At 42.4% G+C, this 21,836-nt stretch overlaps 1 protein-coding gene across 1 annotated transcript in view; it reads right to left on the minus strand.

Moving 5' to 3' along the window:
- Positions 1–10,870: 10,870 nt before the first annotated feature.
- Positions 10,871–21,836, minus strand: part of CPLX1 (complexin 1) — a 125,609-nt gene continuing 114,643 nt past the window's right edge. Inside the window, exon 4 of the mRNA XM_040541393.1 lies at positions 10,871–14,307. Coding sequence (XP_040397327.1) covers positions 14,110–14,307 — 198 coding nt within the window. The 3' untranslated portion in view covers positions 10,871–14,109. The remainder of the gene's footprint in view (positions 14,308–21,836) is intronic.

Consider the following 21,836-nt stretch of genomic DNA (forward strand, 5'->3'; position numbering starts at 1 on the left):
TCCTGTCACACTGTTGTTTTTATCACATTCTGTCTATGTGCCTCCTGGCACACGATGGCAGCTGGTCAGCCACATGCTTTGGTTGGATTACAGCTTCCATTTGCCACAAGGGCGTGACACAGTGTGGTGGTCCTACCCTGCTGGGCAGCTGAACTCCACCACAACTGCTCCCTCACTCCCCCTCCTCAAACAAAAAAAAAGGGGGAGAAAATATGATGGAAAGGGCTCAAGAGTTGAGATAAGGACAGGGAGATCACCCAACGATTATTGTCACAGGCAAAACAGATCAGTATAGGGTGATAAATATAATTTATTGCCTATCACTATCAGACTAGAACAGAGAACACCTGAGTGGTGCAGGGGAATGGGGGCTGCAGTCAGTCCCTAACACTTCATCTCCATTGCTCCTTCCCGGTCACTGAAACATCACTCCCTGGCTCAGCTCTGGCCAGCAGCAGGTCCCTTTTGGAGCCAGCTGGAGCTGGTTCTGCCCATAGATACCACCTCTGAAGTCCCCCCTGCTACCAGAACCTTGCCATATAAACCCAGTACACACAGTCACATGGCACCAATGGTCCTACAGGAATGGGTTTCTCCATAAACACAGGGAGTCAGTGAAAGGTGGGAAGCCTCTGAGACACAGGCTGATCCTCACACAAGTTCTTCTGTTCTGCTCATGCAGACACCAGTATGATGGCTACCACTTGCAAGGGAATTACTGCGCATGCAGTTTGGACTTAAGCACCCAGCAGAGACTGTCACTTCCAGAGAAGATAAAGAGACATTTTCCAAAACTATTATACACACCAAGCTATTGTCAGCTATAGGTATTACATCCTGTATTACATTGTCATCTAGCAGTAGCTCTAGGTCTTAGCGGTGTGCCTGAGATAGCATAGCAAACGGTCAAATTGTACCAAAATGTGCTCCTGCAGAAATTGGGCAGGGCAGGCTGACAGATGCAATTGGAAGGCGTGATGAGAGTGTTTTCTTGCATTGCTTGGCCTCCACTGATGCCAGAGTAGGGAGGGCCTTAAGGGAACATGTGGCATGTCTTAGTTAAACCCCTTCCTTAGTTAAACTAAAGGAATGCTCACCTGAGTGGGTGGGAGAGTAACATAGTCATGTTGAGATGATTCCTATTCACATGACAGCAGTTCTTCTCAGAGGTTTTTTGAACTCAATGATGTGACCTTGCATGTAGTGCATTTTCTTTTGCGTAGGCAAAGCAAAATTCGAGGCATTGGAGGGTTTTGTCAGATCAGTATCTCTTTGAACCCATTGGGAAATGGTGAGGAGAGATCATTCTTTGATGAATCAATTAAAATTAATTTTTCTGCAACCAAGCCAACTGTAGGCTCATTAATATGGGTAAATTTCTTGTTGGTCTGTCATTTTTCATTGCACTTTTATAACCCTGTCCCAACATGGTTGGGAAGTATGAAAAGCTTAAGCATAATTAATTCTCCTGAATAAGAGACTTGTATTTTTTTCCTCCCTCCATAGCTCTTGGAGGTCTTCCTCAGAGAAGCACGAATAGAATTTCTTCATTGTCACCTGCCAAAGTCTATTGGTGACAGCAAGGAAGTCTGTGATAGTTGTAAGCCTAAGTCCCCACCAATTAATGAAGCAGAATGGTGTTAAATGCCTGCAGAGACTTAGGGTGGAGCAGAGCCAGACATTCTCTGCCAAACAACAACACACTGGGGACAAGCTGTTGTGCATTATCTCCAAATTCAAGCTGACAGATGTTGCTGTTACGTTACTTATCTGAACACTCTATGGTGACTGCATTCAAAAATGCTATATGAGCCTGGGTGAGGCACTCACACTAGGGAAAGAACTGGAGCCAACCTGGCTACGAAATAAGCATCTTAATCCTGCCACTCAGGAGAAGCAAGTGCTGGGGCCCCAGGCACAAGGAATGGCCTGGCAACAGGATGGAAGCTCAGCACAAGTTCAGCTGTCATTAGCTGTGAGCAAGAATTATGAATCTTCCTTCCTGGCCCATTGATACCCTAAAGTCGATGAAGGTCCCACATTCTCCCCAAACATGTAGGTAACCAAAAAGTCAGGATGCCATTAACCAGACTATTGAAGGAATTGTGGAAGGATGGAAGGAGGTATGGAAGCAGGAAGCAAGGTTTGCAGGTTCTGCTTTCTGTCACTGACCTTCTGTGTTCCAGTAGCATCTGGGGAACCTGTGGCTAGTGTAGTGTACAGTTGCTGGGGTAGTCTCTTGGGACGTGTAGATACCAGCTTGCAAATCTGCAAATGAAGGCCAAGCAGAGTCACCTTAACTGCCTGTAACCCATTCCCCCTCAGCTTCTTCTCTGCTTAGGGAAGGACTTCTCAACATGCTTGAGAAGGCTGGGGTAAGGAAGGGGACAAAAAAGCTACTAATCATATGAACTGACTACAGTGAGGGAGAGTCATTGCTTTACAACAGCAGAGAGTCAGGGAAGGGAAGAACCCTGAAAGCAGTGTAGGGGCTTTCATGGAGGCATCACAGGAAAGATTTGTAAGTGGTAATTGAGATATAAGAGCTATTTAATGCAGGAGTAGAGCTGGTCAAAAATATTTGCACCTGGAAATGTTTCATCCCTTGATGTTCCAAAAATGAGAGAGATTTGAGAAGGCATGTGATTGGGCCTTGTGAGCCTGCGCTTTAGAGAAGACCATGTGTTGCTTAGTCACTAGGCAGACCTGGGACTGGGCCTCCGTGCTGGGCGGGGAAGGCACATGGGTTTTCTGGCAGAGTTTAGCTGTCAGAAGAAATAAACACATAATGCTTCAGAACTGGTTGGTACTTCCAGTATGTCCATAGCCAAGCGCTGAGCTTCCTGGGTTTACACAACACTTTAATTTGTCATTGCAGGTCTCTTACCGCTCAGAAAACTGGTGCACAGACAAGAGTCACTGTGCAGAGACTCACAAGCCATAGAAGGAGATATGCTGGAAGAATATTTACCTCAGCCTTGCCTCTCCAGAGCAGGAATCAGTTACCAGCACCTCAATGGCATCCCTTATGCTTGCTGAGCAGCCATTCCTTGTCCCATCACATTCTTCCACACCACTCTAAGTATGTGTTTATGTTCTTTCTCACATCTTTTGCTTTATTTTAGTCACAAAAATTTTGGTGCTGTCTTTGGATAGAACAAAGTCAGGGATTTACAGGGAAAGAGATAAAGTGTTTAAGAAGCTTTTTACAGCCAGCAGTAGTCAGGTGTGTTTTAGCACAATAACTCACTTTGTCAGTGCAATGCTCTCTCCCTCCCTTCTGGTCTCTTGACCAGACAATAGTGTTTGCTATGGCACAGAAGATCTGTTTGGATGCAGGACCCAACAGACAGGGCTGTGCTTATCCCCTGACATCAGCTGGTGCCGTATCTGAAATCCTGGAATGTTGTTCTCTTATCATGTATGTCCAGAAGTTTGCATCAAACCTGCAGCACAGCTGGCTTCCATGGGGCATCTGGTCTTAACTGGAGACTTCCAGTCATTTATCTGAGAGTGACTACTACCAACCCTGGGACTACAGGACATCATACACAACGAATTCTGCATTTGCATTGTTTGTCATGCTGACTGCTGCATTGGGTTTACATGGCAAGGTTTTGGTGGCAGGGAGGCTTCAAGGGTGCCTCTGTGAGCAGAGCCCAGCAGCTGCCCCATGTCAGAGCAGAGCCAGCTCCAGCTGCTCCAAAGGAACCTGCTGCTGGCCAGAGCTGAGCCAGGGAGCGATGCTGGGTGGGCCTCTGGGAGAGCAGATTTAAGGAAGGGAAAAATAAGTCCGTGGAGCAGGTGGATGTGGCCTGGAGGAGGCTGTGGCCCATGGAGAGCCCCCACAGGAGCAGGCCCCGGGCCGGAGCTGCAGCCCGTGGACAGGAGCCCACGCAGGAGCAGGGGGTCTGGAGGGAGCTGCCACCCACCCGTGGGGGACCCGTGCTGGAGCAGTTCGCTCCTGGGGGATGGATGGACCTCGCAGTACGGAGCCGTGTGGGAGCTGTTCTTGAAGAGCTGCTGCCTGTGGGCAGCCCCCGCAGGCTCAGTTCGGGAAGGACGGCATCCCGTGGGAGGGACCCCGCGTGGAGCAGGGGCAGAGAGGGACCGTGAGGGAGCGGTGGAGATGAAGCGTCAGGGACTGACTGGAGCCCCCATTCCCTTTTCCCCTGCGCTGCTTGGGGGGAGGAAGTAGAAGAAAGTGGGTGAAGGTGTTTTAAGTCTACTCTTAGTTTTCTATGCTGTAGTCGGTTATCAAGAGGCAATAAATTATATTTATCTCCATATGCTAAGTCTGTTTTGCCCATCACAATAATTTTTGAGTGATCACCCTGTCCTTATCTCAACTCTCGAGCCCTTTGTATCATACCTTCTCCCTTTTTTTTGTTTGAGGAGGGGTTTGAGGTGGGGTTCAGCTGCCCAGCATGGTAAACCCACCATAACTACAAACTTTCCTGAGCCTTTAGAGCTGCAAGTGAGAGAGACAGGAAGAGGACTTGAACAATCTTTGCTTTGCATTAATTTCTCACATTACTTACTAATGTATAAAGTGTTCAGAAGTTTTATTCTTTATTCATTTTGTGTTTTGTTTTGTTTTGTTTTAAACAAGCAAAAGGTTTTGCCTTCGTTGTTTTTCCTGGAAGATCCTTGGTCTAGGGGAACTGTAGTAATCACACATGAATAAAATGCAGAATAAATACTCTTAATTCAGAGAACTTCTAGACTTGGAAGAAAAGCCCACTGTGAGATTCTTGACATTCCACTTCTGTTGAGGGCTTACTGAACACCCATGTTCATCTACAGCATGCCTTAAGTGAGGCAGGAATGTCTTGTCTCAGCATCTGAGAAAGGAAATGAGGGCAGACATTAGTAGTAGTAGTAGTAGTAGTAGTAGTAGCAGCAGTAGTACAAAACACATGCAGTCTCTGAGAAACAAGAAAGAATTCAAAGTGAAGAATGGCCACTCTGTATGTCAGCTTTAAAGAAGCTTAGATCAGTTCATGTAGGGGAAAAAACAAACTAACTAACAAACAAAAACCACCACAAAACAACAGCAGATCAGTTTTACCTTCACCAAACATTTAATTGTAGTGAAGTGCTTATGTCTCTCCTGTTTGCTAAGCTGCTTATGAAGGACAGTTAGCTGTTTAAGGGGGCATTCCATGCGCTACACTTATGTAAGTATGTAGTGGACTTTACAGCAGGCAAATGGATTTCCATCTGAACAATAAATACATCTAAATATCTGACTGTCATCTAGTCTGCTGTAATTTTATTGGTGTCATAGCCTACAATAACTTAGTAAGTTACATCTTTTTCAGTTATTTCATCTCATCACTCCCAAGAGTCTTTCTGACATTTGTTCCTTGGATAATGTTGACGTGTGTTGCAAGAGTCCTTAGAAAAGTCTGCATATGTAAAGAACTCTTACAGCTTTGGGGTGGTTCTTACTGGGAGATCTCAAAGGGGCATCAGTATCATTATACTTATCCTCACTTCACCACTGGGGGAGAATGAGGAGCTCTGTAGCTGTGGCTTCTCAAGTAAGTGAACAGTATTCTAAAAACTGGGCGTTGTGCTCCTTTGTGCTGAGCATGGGGATGGTTCTCCACAGCCTGTTCTTGTTCATGACTAGTGCTGCTGTAGTTGTAACCTAACCCTCACAATCTCAGTGAATGAGAGAACTCATACACCCTGCTTAGGAAATTTCCATTAAAATGCTCTCATTTTTCTTCCCCTGAATGTAGTGCAGAGCTGTGCTGAGCTGACCTAAAAAACCCTCATGAGCAATCACCATCTGCCAGCCTATGAATTTAACAGAGTAGTGGACATTTTATTTTTTTTCTCTTTGCCATAGCTTAAGCTAGTTTGGCTCATCTCCACACTAAAAATGGCTGCAGTCACACAGAAGATGAAGCATCTTGTTTTTAGAGAGAAACAAGACATCATTAGGAGCTTCTTAATGATATTCTGTGACATTACATGAAAAACTACACACACCTTGCGTCTCATCCCCATTTAGTACTGTAAAACCCAGTTCTTCATTTAATCTTCTAAATAGGAATGGCTCTCAGTCTGTAACCTGTGTGTCCACAGTTGGTAATAGAAATGCTAGAATTTCTTCAAGTGTTATTTGGAAAAAAATAAAAGTAGTGGATATTTTTTCCCCAATTCTCTCAGGTGAGTTTCTGCACCAAGATGTTTTTCAGAGAGATAACTTCTATTAATCTATTCATTTATAAATGCGTACACCTGAAATGTTCACATATGGACTGTGATTTGCCATGCTGAGTCTTCACAATAAAAGGGAATTCTCTGTGGCTGAGGATTGAATATCTGATGAGCATCTGTTCAGCTGTTGATAAGATAGAGAAACTTGGAAAGGTGTCTCATTTTCAACTGTTTAAAAGCCAAATGGTAGATATTGGTTCCCTGTATGCAGAAAATTCACAGATTATCTGTCTAAGAAACTGTATTAGTAAAGAGTCCCAGCTCAATCATGCGTGGGCTTCAGAGCAATGGCTTAGATAACCGAGTTTGAAGTGATCGTACACATACTCTGGCTATTTTCAGCTCTGATAAAGTGGAAGTTGAAATAGAATACGTAGTTTTAATGCCTTAATTCCATATCAATGCGCATTTTCCTTTCCATGCAACCTGGCCTTTGCTTGGTTTTGACTTCTTGAACCAGTAGTTGAAAAACTGGAAAGACTTTTTGTGTGTGTGTGTGTGGATTTTAAAATTATTTTTATCTAAAAATGAAATAGAACTGAAATACATTTTTAGACAGGCATTTTTTGCATGCTATGGTCTAAATCACTCACAGCCCATCTGAAACATTTGACACATAAGTTTTAAAGAAGTCCTTTTCTGACTCAAAAAAAAATCTTAGTTGCTGCAGCTAATAGCTGAGCTTGCCTAATATACTGCTATATCTGACCTCCTAACAGAACAATATTATTAAGAAAATATTAAGAAAATCTGAAAAAAAAATAAAATGTTGCCATTCCACAGACCTAGCAGAATTCTACTTCCCTTTAAATACTGAAAGTTCAAGAGAGTATGGGTATTTGACATCACATGCTCCAGCCATTTGCCTTTTTTAATTGTAGCTTCAGCACCTATCTCAAGACATCTCTAAAATCACCAGAGACAGGATGTAGCAGAGCCACTGCCAACAGGGAATATCCGAGTGCAGTTATAGTCTTGTTTTACATGAAGAGAGGAAGAGTTTGGAGAGAGAGCACTAAAAATCTTGGCTGATATTTTTTAATTGGCATACTCCTAGTATGCCAACACACAATGATGACACAATGCTGTTCTGTATTGCCTTTTCATTTAGAAGTCGGGTATCTTCCCCAGGAATGTAGTCTGTGCCTCCATTGCTGTCAGTGAGCATTGGGAGCTTGTAAGAACGCTGCACATTGCATCCTAAAACTAATGTCTAGAACAGAGATCACTCTGGAAGTTATGGCACCTCCATAACTGGAGTGCTTTTTCACCATAACCACTCATGATATGCCTGCTGATTTCTTCATCGTGTTCCACTCAAGAATGTTTCACCTGACAAAGTGTGCTTTTAAAGTGTGCTTTAAAGGAAAAGTAGATTGCACCAGCCTAATTACTGGAATTATCTTTCTGCATATTTTTAATAATAAAGGAAATGTTGGTTCCAGAAATAATTTACCTCCACTGCAGAATGAAGCCTGTCAAAATCAGCTGCTTTCCCTCTTTGGTATCTAAACCCTCTTCCTGGAACACGCTGCTCTGATAACGTTATTCTGTGTTGTAGCGGGTTTACGTGGCAAGGTTTTGGTAGTGGGGAGCTGCAGGGGTGGTTTCTGTGAGAAGAGTCCAGCAGCTGCCCCGTGTTACAAAAGGGCCAGCTCCAAAGGGACCTGCCGCTGGCCAGAGCCGAGCCAGTAAGTGATGTTGTCTGCACCTCTGTCAGTGCAGATTTAAAAAGGGGTAAAAAAGATGCTGCTACACAGCAGCTAGGAGAAAGAAGGGTGAGAAGCAGCCCTGCAGCCCCCCCCTCAGGTGAGTGCAGCAGGGGGGCAGGAGATGCTCCAGGCAGGCAGCAGCAGTTCCCCTGCGGCCTGTGCAGGGAGAGGCCCCTGGTGGAGCAGGCTGTCCCCCTGCAGCCCACGGGTCCCACACGGAGCAGATCTCCACGCTGCAGCCCCCCCGTGGAGGAGCCCCCGCTGGAGCAGGTGGATGTGGCCTGGAGGAGGCTGCGGCCCATGGAGAGCCCCCGCAGGAGCAGGCCCCGGGCCGGAGCTGCAGCCCGTGGAGAGGAGCCCACGCAGGAGTAGGGATCTGGGGGGAGCTCAGCTGCCCACCCGAGTAAAACCACCACAGTCCTTGTTTGACCCTGAGATTAAGAGTCTCATGCGCTGCATGTCTGGGGAAGAAGCCACAGTGCAGGGAATGGGGGTTCCTCGAGCTGGCTGTTTCTTAGGGGAGCCAGTGGAAAGTACCTTCTTGATCTGTTTATTTCCTCAAACACAGACCTCACATGGAGCTTAGAGCAAATAAAGAGCTTGCCCCTGCAAACACAGGTGGCAGTGACACGGGCATGTATTGGTCATAGCAGCATTGGGCTCAGTCTGAGTAAGTATTGTGGGATGCAAATAATATGGGCTGATTCTCTGTGAAAACCTTGTGGTTGTATCTTCTGACTGTAAAGATAAAAATGAATTTAAAAAAAACTCACGCATGCAATGGTCCCAAAGAAGAGTTTTCCTATGGGAAAGAGTATCAATATTTCTTATGAGATGTTTATTTCACTTTCTTTTTTCTAACATGATGCAGTACTTTTACGCTCTACATCACAACTTCTGACTTGTCCCTGAGGCAGTAAAATGAGGATAAGCTGTGTGCAACTTGCCACTCAATGAGTTTTATGTATATCACAAGTTCTGGATCCAGTGGTAAAGTTGTCATCATTGCAAATCAGTTTTTCACTCTTTTGATTTTAAGATTCAAACATGCTTGCACATAACCATTGTCAGATGACTGTAGTTTGTTCACAGGAATGCTGCTCTGTTTTTCCTAAAGACAACTAAGTTGTAATAGCAAAACTTATTTTAAAATTGTGATAATCATATCTAGATGCCAAATCTTATCAGTTTTTGACAAATTAATAAATAAATAAACACCTCCATTAAAATAATGTCCATGTTTCTCCACAGTTATGTTTCTGTTCTATTTGTGCATCAACAACATTACTTTCATTCATTTCCCACTGTAGCCTGGTAGGAATTTCACAGGAAAGCACTGCAAAAATGTATGAAATCACCTTTTTTGTTTTTTTCTTTCTTTTATTGTCTGTGATTCCATTTAAAAAGAACATCATACCATTTACCCACATCATGCAGGAAAAAGTAGCAGGCAAATAACAAATGAAATTTACATTCACAAAGTTTCTACTTTAAATAATCTGGCTGCTTGGAGGGTACTGCATGCATCTTAAAGAACGCTGGGAAGCATTTCTACTAGAAAATGCATTGTTAGATTGAGTTTTGCTCTGTGCATGTGTGTGAGCGAGAGAGGGGGAGAGAGAGAGAAAATAAGCAATTTTTTTAATGGCAGTACTGAAACATTTTACTAACTCAGCACATGAAGAAACGGTATCTTGATAACATATTCAGAATGGATACAGACAAGTTTCAGATACATAAGACGTTACTTTAAGGTCACAACAGCTGATTTCTAACAACGCTTATTCTAGCACAGTAAGCTTGGCAAAAAGATGTATTCAGCAGCATTGGTATGGTGTTTCTTGATGAAGGAGAGGGGCTAGGAAGGACCTAAGCCAACATACGGTACTAGAAACATAGACAGAGGAACTCCAAAGTGATCTAGCACATGATCTCGTATCTCATTTTATTTTAAACACAAGAGTATCATTCATAATTAATATTGCAGTCTGATTTCATATGGCTTTCTCTAAAGATATATGTGAGTTCACAAAGGTCAATGGCAAACTCAATTATTTGCCCTCCAAAAGGTGGAGGCCCTTTGACTTTTTTTAGTAGCCAGAAAGGTCTTGGAGCTGTGGAGGAAAATGGCTGCAGTGTCTAGCCACCGACCTTTCAGTGTAAATAAAAACTATTTAACAACCCTCCCCCCAAACAAAACATAACAAAAAGCAAATCAAAAAACAAAAAGAAAAACAAAAAAACAACAAACAAAACTCATATACCTGAGTTTGAACAGACCAGAGATGCAAATAAAACAATGGCATGAAATGACAAAGAGAAATTCAGAATCCAGACGATGAACCATACTTCTCTTTGGTCTTAAGTTCTTCAACACCTGCTTGAGTGCTGAGGGGGAAGGTGTCTGAGACAATGCTTCTCACATCCATACATGTGCCAAAGGTGTCAGGCACAATGCTGGCAGTTCAGGGTGGGAAGGGAAAAGGATGGGCACCAGGGAAGGGGCAGTGCCTGCTTTCGAGTCTGTTCAGAGTAGCTTAGGCACTTTGGGGAGGGAGGAATGACTTGGGAAGAAGCCCAGAACTCATGCAAGGTGCCAAAAGTTGTGTGATGCGAAACCAAGTAAAACCTGCCCAGTACCTGTGGTAGGTCTTCTGTCACGTGCGTTTATTGAAAGAAAAGGAAAATTAAAAGGAAAACCAGCAGTTCACACCTGACTGAGCTCTATGCTCTCCATGGAGAAAGGGCTGCTGTTGGTCTGGAGAGCTAAGGTAAAGAAGTGATGGCACAGCTGGGCTGGGAAGCTCCCACAATGAAAAACACTCAGCAAGCATTACTTAATAAGACCCCTCTCCTTTCCCTCCTGCTCTGTGAGCCTAGCTTGCAGCGTACTAAACTCAGCTCAGAGTTCTCATGGCCTTTTCCAGAGTTTGGGTCTGGATGTTCGCACAGCTCAGGAGCACAACTCACAGAATAAAATACCTTATTTTTAATACTGTAAGTGCAGGAACACCACCACTTGCCTGTGATATTTGAACACAGGCCATGCAAGATCCTGACTTAGACCAGTCAGTCGATGACGCAGCTGTTGAGGCGCAGTTAGAAAAAAATAATACCAAATACTCCTCCTTTCTCTCTCCTCCCTTTTCTTCTTTCCTGACCCTCCCTCCTCCCTTTTCTTCATCTTCCACACACATGTGCACAGCTGCCCATCAAGGTGTCAGCGAGACTGTGAAAAACAACAGTCAACTAAACAACTGGCAGTACCCTCCAATAAAGAGGACACCAGGCAGCAAACCCTGCTTCTACCCCAGAGACAGTATTTGGATGGATGAAAAGTGAGTCCATGATGGGGGCTAGGGAAAGGTCAACAAGCAAGTCTTAGAAATAAGTCCAAAGCAAAGCAGAATGAGCTCATCTTCTTGTTTGTTTGTTTGATTGATTGTTTGTAGACTCCTCCAGAACAAGGCCAGGGGAGAATACGAACAGATATATTCCTTTCAGCAAGGGCACATGTATGCTGCTTCTACTTATGCATTAGAGAACATAGCCCACTGACATTTGTCAGAGTGTTTCGGAAGTTTTGATGTTGGCATGTCAGTAGATTTCACTGCCAATGAGTGGCTGAAGCAAAGAGCCTGGCTGTCTGCCTATTAGTTTTCGGGGGTGTTGGATTTAGTTCCCTCTCAGAGCACCAAAAATAGCTGCTGCCTTTGTGACAGGAGAATTTTCAGTTCTTTGAGGTCTACTTAAACAGGCTTAAATTAGTAGTTGCTGAATTTGCATGGGGTGAGCAGGACACTCTCCCTAGAAAATGATAAATTGCTCAGCACTACTGTGCTATACCCAAGCATTGATAAAGAGATAAAGAGTGTTCTGGGTCATTAAAGTCTTAGCGGGAGACACTCATCTTGCTTTAAATGAAAGTTAGGGCAAAAAACACACTGACATTATCTGAAAGAGTAAAACCTGCCTTCTCTCTCCCCTGCAAAACCCATTGCAGCTTGCACAAGACTGAATGTGTCTTGTTTGTAGATCCAACTTGAAATAGGTTGCTTCTTTATCAGCTGGTTCTGACTTGCAGATCAAATGTCCTCAGCCTCCACCTTGGATTTGGTAGAAGCCTAGGACTGAAGCAAGTTGGAAAGCAGCAAGGACTGCTGGTACACCCAAATAATAAATGGGTGAGGAGGACAAAATATATTTCTTTTGTTTCATAATAGCTTCTCCTTACTTAGAGATGTGCTAAAAGACAGAGTTCACATTAGTTCATATTAGTTTACATAGTTAAGGTAACAAGCCTTAACTGTGATGCTTCTGCTAACTTGAAAGGATGATAAATAACTTTTAAAATTTATTCAGGGAACTACTGGAATCTTTGCCTAAACTCAGTTCTGCTGAACAAGTGAAGTAAAGAAGTTCCATTGGAGTAAAATGCTTTATTTTAGGTACATAATGAGGTATTTCAGATTGCATTCCTTTTTGTTGTCAGTAGAAAGCATATATTTGCTTCCAAATCTGTTTCAGGTACTTAGGAAAGATATGTTGCTCCCGTGACAGAGACAAACAATGCTAATTTTGCCAGGCAAACAACGATTCTCCTACAAGATTGTGAGACTGGGATGCTGTGATGCTCTTGCAGCAGCTATGCAGAGATGTGGCCAAATGCAAAAACATAGGATCAGCTCTTCAGATAACAGGCCAGATAATTTAGTAAGCGACTGTGTTCAAAATAAGTCTGTGTATATGCAACTCTGTGTGTGTACTAGCAAGTCAACTTCTCCAGTAGAATTTGGCTTTTCTTTTACAGTTACTCAATGTTTGTAGTGCTGTACTGGAAAATATCTGTGTCTAGGAAAGGCTTTCAAGATAATAGAGAGATATTTTTTCCCACCTTACTAGAATCAATGGATGCCCCACACTGTTATAATACTAATTAGCTCCTGCACAGCACTAGAGGAGCATTGTGCAATTCATCCTTACTATATCCCTTTACAGTAGGTATTGACTGAAACCTACATTTTACAGCTGGAGAAAATAGGGCAGAAAAATAAGTGACCTTCTCAAGGCAGCAGAGTAACTTAGCATGAGACAAAGGAGGCAAACTTAAGATTTCTGGATCTTCAGGGCCATATCTAACATTCAGGCCACCACTCTCTCCCACAACTGCAGAGGAGGGTGGGCAGGACACAGCAGTAACAATACGCCGAAGACCAAATGTCTGTCCCAAAAGCACTGCTGGGAATGAGATTGCAGCATACAGCACTGGGCAGAAAGAGGAAGTTTAGTTAATTGAAGTGACCAAAATTCTTCGACATTGATTTCAAAGGGGTGGGGAGGTCCTCTAACAGAGCACCACACACCCCACTGTGGTTCCAGCTCTCTGTATGGCCCCTGTCAGACCAAATCTACTCGTTCAAGTTAAGTGTATGGCTAATTCCCAAAGTGGCACGACTCTTGCTTAGATTCTGAGGCATTTAACTTCTGCCAGCATCTGAAGGCAAATGACTCACTTCTTCCACAGTTCTGAGTGATGTCAGCTGTGTAAGCCATGCATGATTTACCTTCCAAATAATCTCTTATTTATGCCAGTGATGGAATTAAAACTGAAAAGCTCTGATTCCATGGGAGAACTGAGACATTATTTCCAAGGGTAGATGTGGTCAACAACAAATGGCTAGTGTGACCCAATCAACAAGAACATTAATAAAAACAACTAATAATTATTATCAATAATAATAATAAAAATAATTAAAGAAAACTAAAGAGGCCACTGTTCACACTTAGTGAACACTTCTTCCTGCTTTGGGTCAAAATGCATGTGAAGTTGTTCCTTTTCTATGCTTAATGTACAGTTGCCTTATTTAACATACATATTACTATGGCTTATAATAAAAGTTGTGTAGTCTGCAGCTTTTTAATCTTTACATCCATTCAGAGGCATCTACTGGATATGACTATGTACAAAAAAGGAATGGATGAGTCTTGGGGTAGAGGGAAAGGGAATAGGCAGAGGGGAATGGGAAGCGAAGGAACTCCTAGTGAGCAGTAGAGGGTAGAGGTGGGCAGGGCTGCGTGATGGATGGCAAGATTGTAAATCCCCATTGGGCAAAAGAGAAATCCTTTGCAGTACTGTTAGTGCCCATCTAACAGTCTGCAGGTATTACTTCTTGAACATGTCCTGCAGGGGCCCTGGTAGGTATTTGATGACTGTGTCTAGAATGCTCTCTTCTTCCTCCTCCTCCTCATCCCCACAGCCAGGAGGGATCGCCTTCTTTGGACGTGTCAGACTCCCTTCAGCATTAGCTTCCAGTGCAGCCTGGGCCTCTGCTTCCTTTTCCTCCTTCTTCTTTATCCCATACTGCAGGAGAGAGAGAACACATCGTCAGTTGCACACTGGACAGGATGGCAGATGAAGTCCTAACTCTTCCCTACATACAGCCCAGTGGACAGGCAGCTCTCTCAAGACAGGACAGTCAGATGCTCAGGTCACTCAGAAACAAGTATGGAAGAGAATCTGGGACTATATAGCTGTGGGTCTAACAAAGACAGTACCAGCTCTGTGTGTTAATACAGTTTTGGGGTGTTACTCTACTGCTGTTGAACCTACCCTTTTCTATTACCAAGTCTGATGCTCAAGCTCTTCATCTGAAATGATTTTGAAATTCCATCTGCAACATTTTACAGTAAAGGATTATGGATGAGGCAAAACTTCAGAAACAACCAAACAAACAAACAAACAAAACAGAAACACACAAAAAACTATTCTCAACAAAATAAAGCAAACCAGAAAGGACAGACTGCAGTAAAAATGCCAGTTTTAGACATTCTCATGTGGGAGATTTTCTATACCAGGCCATCCCTGTTCTTTTGGTATAAATGGGACAGAAAGACCTCTCAATGAAAACGAACCTTCATAAGAAATTCTGACTCTATGTGCACACCAAACTCTACACTTCTTGGAGTAAAGCTGACATACTGTCTGGAGGAAAACATCCTTATGACTGCAAGTATAATGGATACCTGAAATTTGCCACTCCCATTGAGAATTAAACAATGAAAGTATGAACTATGATAGCATGAAACTATGACTTTACATGAATAACCAGAATTTCATTTTATGATTTTATAGTCAAAATGCTAGATTTAATGGGAGAGTAAAGATATGCCTGACTGAATCAGACTGGGCAGAGAATTGCCGTAGTATCCCTACTCCCACAGTGACTTGGATTTTCTTTCCAACTTCTAGTTTGGAGGCATGTCCAAGGAAAATGATTTCTGCACCACCAGCTCTCATCACTCCTCAGCCTCCGCACATTTCAGCAAAAGTGTTTGCACTGAAATTTTAGAGATTATAGGGATAGATGATGAAAATAAAATCAACTCAAACTGTCACATGTAAATCTATAGCAACAAGGATACCTGCAAGCTACCTTCTTTATCACTTACAGTTATTTCAGTTCAGCTACATTAGGGAGGCATTTGACCTTTGTGAGGAAGGGGAAGGGCATTCAAGTTTGCTGTAACAGCTGCCAGCTTCAAAACTCTTGCTGTGTTAGAGCCACTCCTTTATTTCTGCCTAAATATTAATTACAGTACCAAAATGGAATTAAGATTGCTCTCAGTATATTGGAACTGTGAGGTAACTAACCAACCTAAGCCCTGCAAAAGCTAGCAGAACACATTGTATGAACAAGGACCTCTGAAAAGAAAATTAGATATGATTTCAAAAAGATCAAAGAATTGTGCTGGTACAAAGTGTTCAGTATTTTCTCAGTATCAATAGTCATCATTCATATTTGGGATGACAGTCTGCAAGGTTGAAACCAGCAACTTCAAAAATAACAAGTTCTCTAAATCAGTTCTTCCAAGCCAAAATGTTCATTAATGACATTTATCTTACAATTTTTATACCCAGTGGATGCCAGTCACACCAGATTTCATGGGAGAGATGCTCAAGACAAATGATGATCTGAGGCAAAGGAAGCGTCTGATTGATTTGCAGCCACAGGGCTGAACACTAAAAAAGAAGATCCAACATAGTGTAGCCAGCACTGCAGGGGAAATGAGACACGCTGCAAGTCTGCAGACCGTGTATGGCTGACTTGTTCCTCTCAAGTTACAGGTAAATGTCCCCAGGAGTTTCCCAGCATCTTTTATCTACAGACATGATCTTGCTTTACCATCTACAGGAGAAGAGAAGTAGTGGAGACAGCACAAATCACAATAACCCACCAGTCCTCTGCAGCTGTTAAATCCTCCGTCTCGGTACAATTACGAGCTCATGGCCAGTGGACTCTATAGCTCATGAACTTGTTGAACAAACAGCCGGGGCACAGGAAACTATGGAACAAAACAACCACTCAAGTGCTACTGTGTACTAGGACAGAGGGAAGCTCAGTGTTTATATGAAGGAATTAGGACTCTATTTGTCAGCCCGTTCTTATACCTTTCTTTAGGAAGTCTCTACTGATGGCCCTCAGTGAATTGCATGGTGCTAGACTGACCTTAGTTCTTACAGTATATGGCCAGTCTTACTGCTTATTCAGTGTTATACCTTAAAGACGGTGGTAGTTTTTAATGCTGTTTATAATAAAAACGTAATGCTGTGTAACTTGCAGGTGAATAAAATGGTATTTTTTAGGATTGAAATTGCTTCAGATGAAGTCGTATTACAGAGAGTCCTAAAGTGACAGGTACAAAATTAAAACAAGCATCTCAGTGTCTTCACTTTAAATATTTTATGTTAAGTTAATATATAACTGAAATATATGTATATATATAACCAAAAAAAAATAAAAAGAACTTTTTTCATTCTCTGGCATTCCTGAGGATGGGAGAATATTGCATTACCTCCAAAACATGTGAAGGACGAGAACAATTTCATCTTTTTCTCAAAGTCCAGCCCCACAAATTTTAATATCAGATGCTGCATTTGTGTGATTATCTGCTTGACCTTCATTTATGCCACCGTATAGTTAATAGCATTTTAAACTACCCTGTGGCTCCTAAAGTCCTTACTATGCTGTTACGTGAGGATTGTTTGCACTGCATCATATGTTGGTAAAAAACTGGTAGGCTGGAGTCCTCAGACATCAGGTGGAAACTTTACCCCTCACTCATTGACTGCACGTCAGGAAAGGAGCAGGCTAACAAGGCTGCCATTGACCTATAACTTAATTCCACTTTTACTTCTGCTTTGCACAGGAAGCAGAAGCAAGTGCATGATCCAGAAACAGGATGGGAATTAGATCTAACTCTAATGGCACTAAGGGTAATAGGGAATAGGGGGACTGATGAGCCAAGGTGCGATTGCAGCTAAAATGTAAACACACTAAAAAGATACTTAGTATTACTTATGACAAGTTACCACTGCTTGCTAAACACGAACAAATCTATCTAGCAAATATCTAGGTCACAGGATAAATAATTCAGTAACATCATCGTTAAGACACCTGCAGAAAGTTACTGCTTATCTCTGGGTCAGTGCTGGAGCCGACTCCTCAGGAAGACAGATGCAATTAAGGTTCAAATGAATGGTTGTCTGTGGGTTAGATTTGGAACTCACTCCTTAGGATCGGGTGATTTCCTTGGAGAAACTAAGGAAATACGGAAAGCCATGGTCATGGAGTTTTGAGAGAAATACAAAGACAACTCCAAAGGTGCAGGATGGGACCAGCAGAAGATACCCAGTGCAGAGAATCTAGGTGTCTGAGAACAACCTGCTGCTAAGGTGAACATCTTAGCCCACTGATTTGCACAAGATGCCCTTGGGACTTCTGTACCCTGGATGGGTCCTCAACCAACAGAGTGGTCTTGCTGACCTTGGGGGACCTTGGGGATCTGGAGGAGCTTAAAATAACCACAACGTTATCCTACTAATATTTACTGTGATTGTATACTGTTAAGATTATTATAGTCACATGCTGCCAGTTGCAGTATTTAAACGTAATCATATCATATTGCATACTTCCAAACTTAAACAAACATAACATACATAATTGTATCTGCTGTTTCCATGGTTGAACTAGCATGTTTTGTAAGTCTGTATAAACTATTATGTATCACTATGTATATACTTTATATGGTCACATATAAAGCTTCTTTCACCACTGGGAACTTTCACTGCACAATCTTCTTCCCTCCTAATACATGGACATGCAGATAACGAGGACTGGTGCTCTTGCTGCTTGCTTCACACATGTCTTGCAGAACACACTTGCAGTGTCAGCTGCTGTGAATGTAAGGAAGGTAAACAAGGGAATGCTTTAATCTTTTCAGTAGAGAAGGAACCATGTTCCGTTGGCTAGCTTGATGTGTTCACAGCTCTGACTGGTACAAGGTTCAGCTGACACGGAGTGTGCATGTGAAGCCTACAGTGGGCAGCGGGATGCAGGTGAATGTAATAATTCTTTGCTAAGACAAATCCATGAAGTTCCTGAGAGCTGTAATTCCATGGTGGAAAAGCACATCCTAGGAGGACCCATCCGACCCATCTAAAGGTTGGACTAGATGAACTTAGAGGTCTTTTCCAACATGAATGGTTCTGTGATTCTGCGATTCTAGGATTCTGTGACCAGCACATGCCATGGCTAGTAGCAGCTGTCAACCAAGTCACAGAATCGCAGAATTGTTAAAGTCAGAAGGGACCTCTCGAGGTCATCTGGTCCAACCCACTACTCAAGCACAGACACCTACAGCAGGTTGCCCAGGATCATGCCCAGGTGACTTTTGGGGATCTCCACGGAGGGAGACTCCACAACTCTGGGCAACCTGTGCCAGTGCTCTGTCACTCACACAGGAAAGTTTTTCCTGATATTCAGATGGATCCTACATATGCCCTGCTGCCTTGTCCCTCCTGCAGATGTCAGGGTGGTTAAATTCCCCCAAGCCTCCTCTACTGTGGCTACATCTGGATGGTTGGTATCTGGAGGTGTGCATAAAGGCACCCCACAACACAGCTGTGCACCATCTGTGGTGATGGGAATTGTTCACGGTTGTCTTCACTGTGGATGATTGGCAATGTTGCTGTTTCACTGAGAAAAAAACTCTTCCCAAGGTGCTCTGAGAAGCCCAAAATTAGACTTAAGTCTGTATCCCAAGAAAAAATGCTGCATATCAGCTAACAGTTTACATTTCTAGGAAAAGTTTGGCATATGGGTGATACTGGTTACATTTCTCTTCAGGGAATTTGTGGTTTTGTGTGGTTGCTGAGTCTATGAACAGATGTAGCCAGTACGGCCATCTCTGTAACTGCTGTTTTATTTACTTGTTGAGCTTTTAAAAGATATCTGAGAGATTTCAATGCCCGTTTCTTATCTTGCTTCATATACAAATTACAGGACACCTTTTCTCTTCTTACACAGCCCTGTCTATGAAATTTAATTCACATTCCAACCCACAACAACAACAAAAACATAATTATCAGCCAAAGTTGAAAATATATATTTAGAGAAGACAATCAGAGGGCAACTTGCCCACCCTACTACCTCAGGGGTCATCTTGACCTGAACATGTCTTTTTCTTAGAGACCTCAGCTGCTGGAGAATTCTCACCTAATCTGGAACTTTGCAAGCATTTACAATTAAAAGATTTATTCTCATGTGTTACCTGATTCATTCTGAAATGTCTTTTTAAATCAAAGACATATGGAAAAATGAAAAGACACAGGTATAAGAAAAAGATTTCTCTTTCAACTGTCCTGTTGGGCTTCACTTGTTATTTGCCCTGCTATTCTTTCTCCGTCATTATCAAAGGGAACGCCAACCTGGTATTCTTCCAATCTTCATGTTATTGACTCATGAAGCCTTCTGCCAAGAGCACATGTAGAGTATTGGGTTTTCAGGACAAGGTTTTGATAGTGGGGAAGGCTGCTTTTCTCCCAGAGAAGAGTCCAGCCCCATGTCAGACAGGAGCCAGCTCCAGCCGGCTCCAAAAGGGACCCACAGCTAGCCAGAGCTGAGACCATCAGTGATGCTGGGTGGGGCCTCCGTGAGAGCAGATTTAAGAGAGGGAACAGACTGCTGTGCCACAGCAGCTGGGAGAGAGGAGTGAGCAGCAGCCCTGCAGCCCCCCAGGTGAGTGCAGCAGGAGGGCAGGAGGTGCTCCAGGCAGGCAGCAGCAGTTCCCCTGCGGCCTGTGCAGGGAGAGGCCCCTGGTGGAGCAGGCTGTCCCCCTGCAGTCCATCACAGGCAGTGGAAAAAAAAATTGTCTCCTTTCCTTCACCTTCAAAATGATGGGACTACTTTGAGTATTCCCTTTTCATTTACACAATATGCTGTGACTTTTCTGAAAAGGCTAAGTATGAAGAACTTTCACACTTTTACATGGTATGAAGAGCTTTATAGTCTTCTGTTTTCTGCATAAACTTGCCTCAGTGGCATGCTACTGTGCCACTTAATTTACCTGATATTAAATTAAATTTGAACTTTGTGAACATGTCAGAAATAGAAGTTCTAACTGTAACAAGTTAAAATGAATACAATATTAATATAGCTATCCCAGGGTATCTCCATACTGAATTCCCTTTCTATGACCATGTCAAAGAGCTTCGCCCTTCAGCAGCTTATTTCATTATTCTATCCAATTTATTGTTTGTAGCCTATGCAAAGCAGAAACTAATACTTAAGATATTTATCTCCAAAAAGTGAAAATATATTCCTTTTGAATAATGGCATACTATTTGTGGACACAGCCTTATGAAAATGAGGCCTTTGTTGTGATATATATATAGCATACCAGCTGTTGTTATAGGAAACCTCCATTTCCTGTGTCTTCCCCATGTAAAACTGAGCTGCCACGATTGCTAACATGAGTCATGCTCAACATTTCTGCTTATGTACACAAAATTTCATACATATATTTTGCTGAAGAAAAAAAAAAAAGCACATGCTATCTTTGGCATAAGCAAAAACATTAATATCTTTGTCTTAGAGTCTTGCTTTCCATTCTCAGAGCATTTTGTGAAGAGTTATTAAATAATCCTCAGGTAATTCCTAGGAAATCATTGTCCCCATTAAGTTAAATTGCCTCCAAGGCAATGGAAGGATATCACACTGAAGCTCACAGATGTTTCTAACAATGGAGCAAAGCCAAATTTGTCAAGACAGAGGGAGAAATTCCAGTAGATCACTACATCCAACACCCAAAGCTACCACCTGCAAAGACCCTGGTGCATGCTCTGAACACTCTGATCCCTTTTTTGAGTGGTGCCAAAGCTCGTTATTTCATTATGAACCTGCTGTTGATTCTGCTCTTTCCTTTCCTCACTGAGTACTCTTTTTTCTTATAAATTACTAAACCAAAGTGAATGGTGAAAAATCAGGTCTCTTATATCAGAAAGGCTTCCTTCCTGACACAGTTACCAGATATCTAATTTATATGGCATTGGCTAAGGCAGGAGACAGAAAGAAAGCAGAGTCTGAACAGTGCTCTTGCACAGTTAAAAGCTGGCAATCCATACACCTCAAGAAAAAAGGAGCCACAGATATTCTTCACTTATTCTAGTCATAATGTAAATTGCTTGCTCTAGCCTGACCCAGAACATCTTTTGTGTAAATATGGCATGTGTACAGCACTTTCCTGTTTTTTGTTGTTGTTTGCTCTTTTTATTTTTTTTTTAACAGAGTAGTTTTCATTAAGCACAAAGAGAGACTGTTTGCAGTAAAGATAGTTATGCTTTGTGCTTCAGAACATATTTGGAAAAGGGAATTGAAAAAAGACCAAGATATGACAATCCTGTAAGCCAAACTTAATTTATTTATTTGAAATGGTCCTTCATATTTTTTATTTTGTGTAAACTTAAAAAAACTAAAAAAAAAAAAAGTTAGGCTTTTCAACTCAGAACATCAGAATCATGTATCAAAATTTAAACAAATATTGCACTTTAAC

Source organism: Cygnus olor, chromosome Z (assembly GCF_009769625.2).
Source record: "Cygnus olor isolate bCygOlo1 chromosome Z, bCygOlo1.pri.v2, whole genome shotgun sequence".
In the NCBI taxonomy this organism is placed as follows: domain Eukaryota; kingdom Metazoa; phylum Chordata; class Aves; order Anseriformes; family Anatidae; genus Cygnus; species Cygnus olor.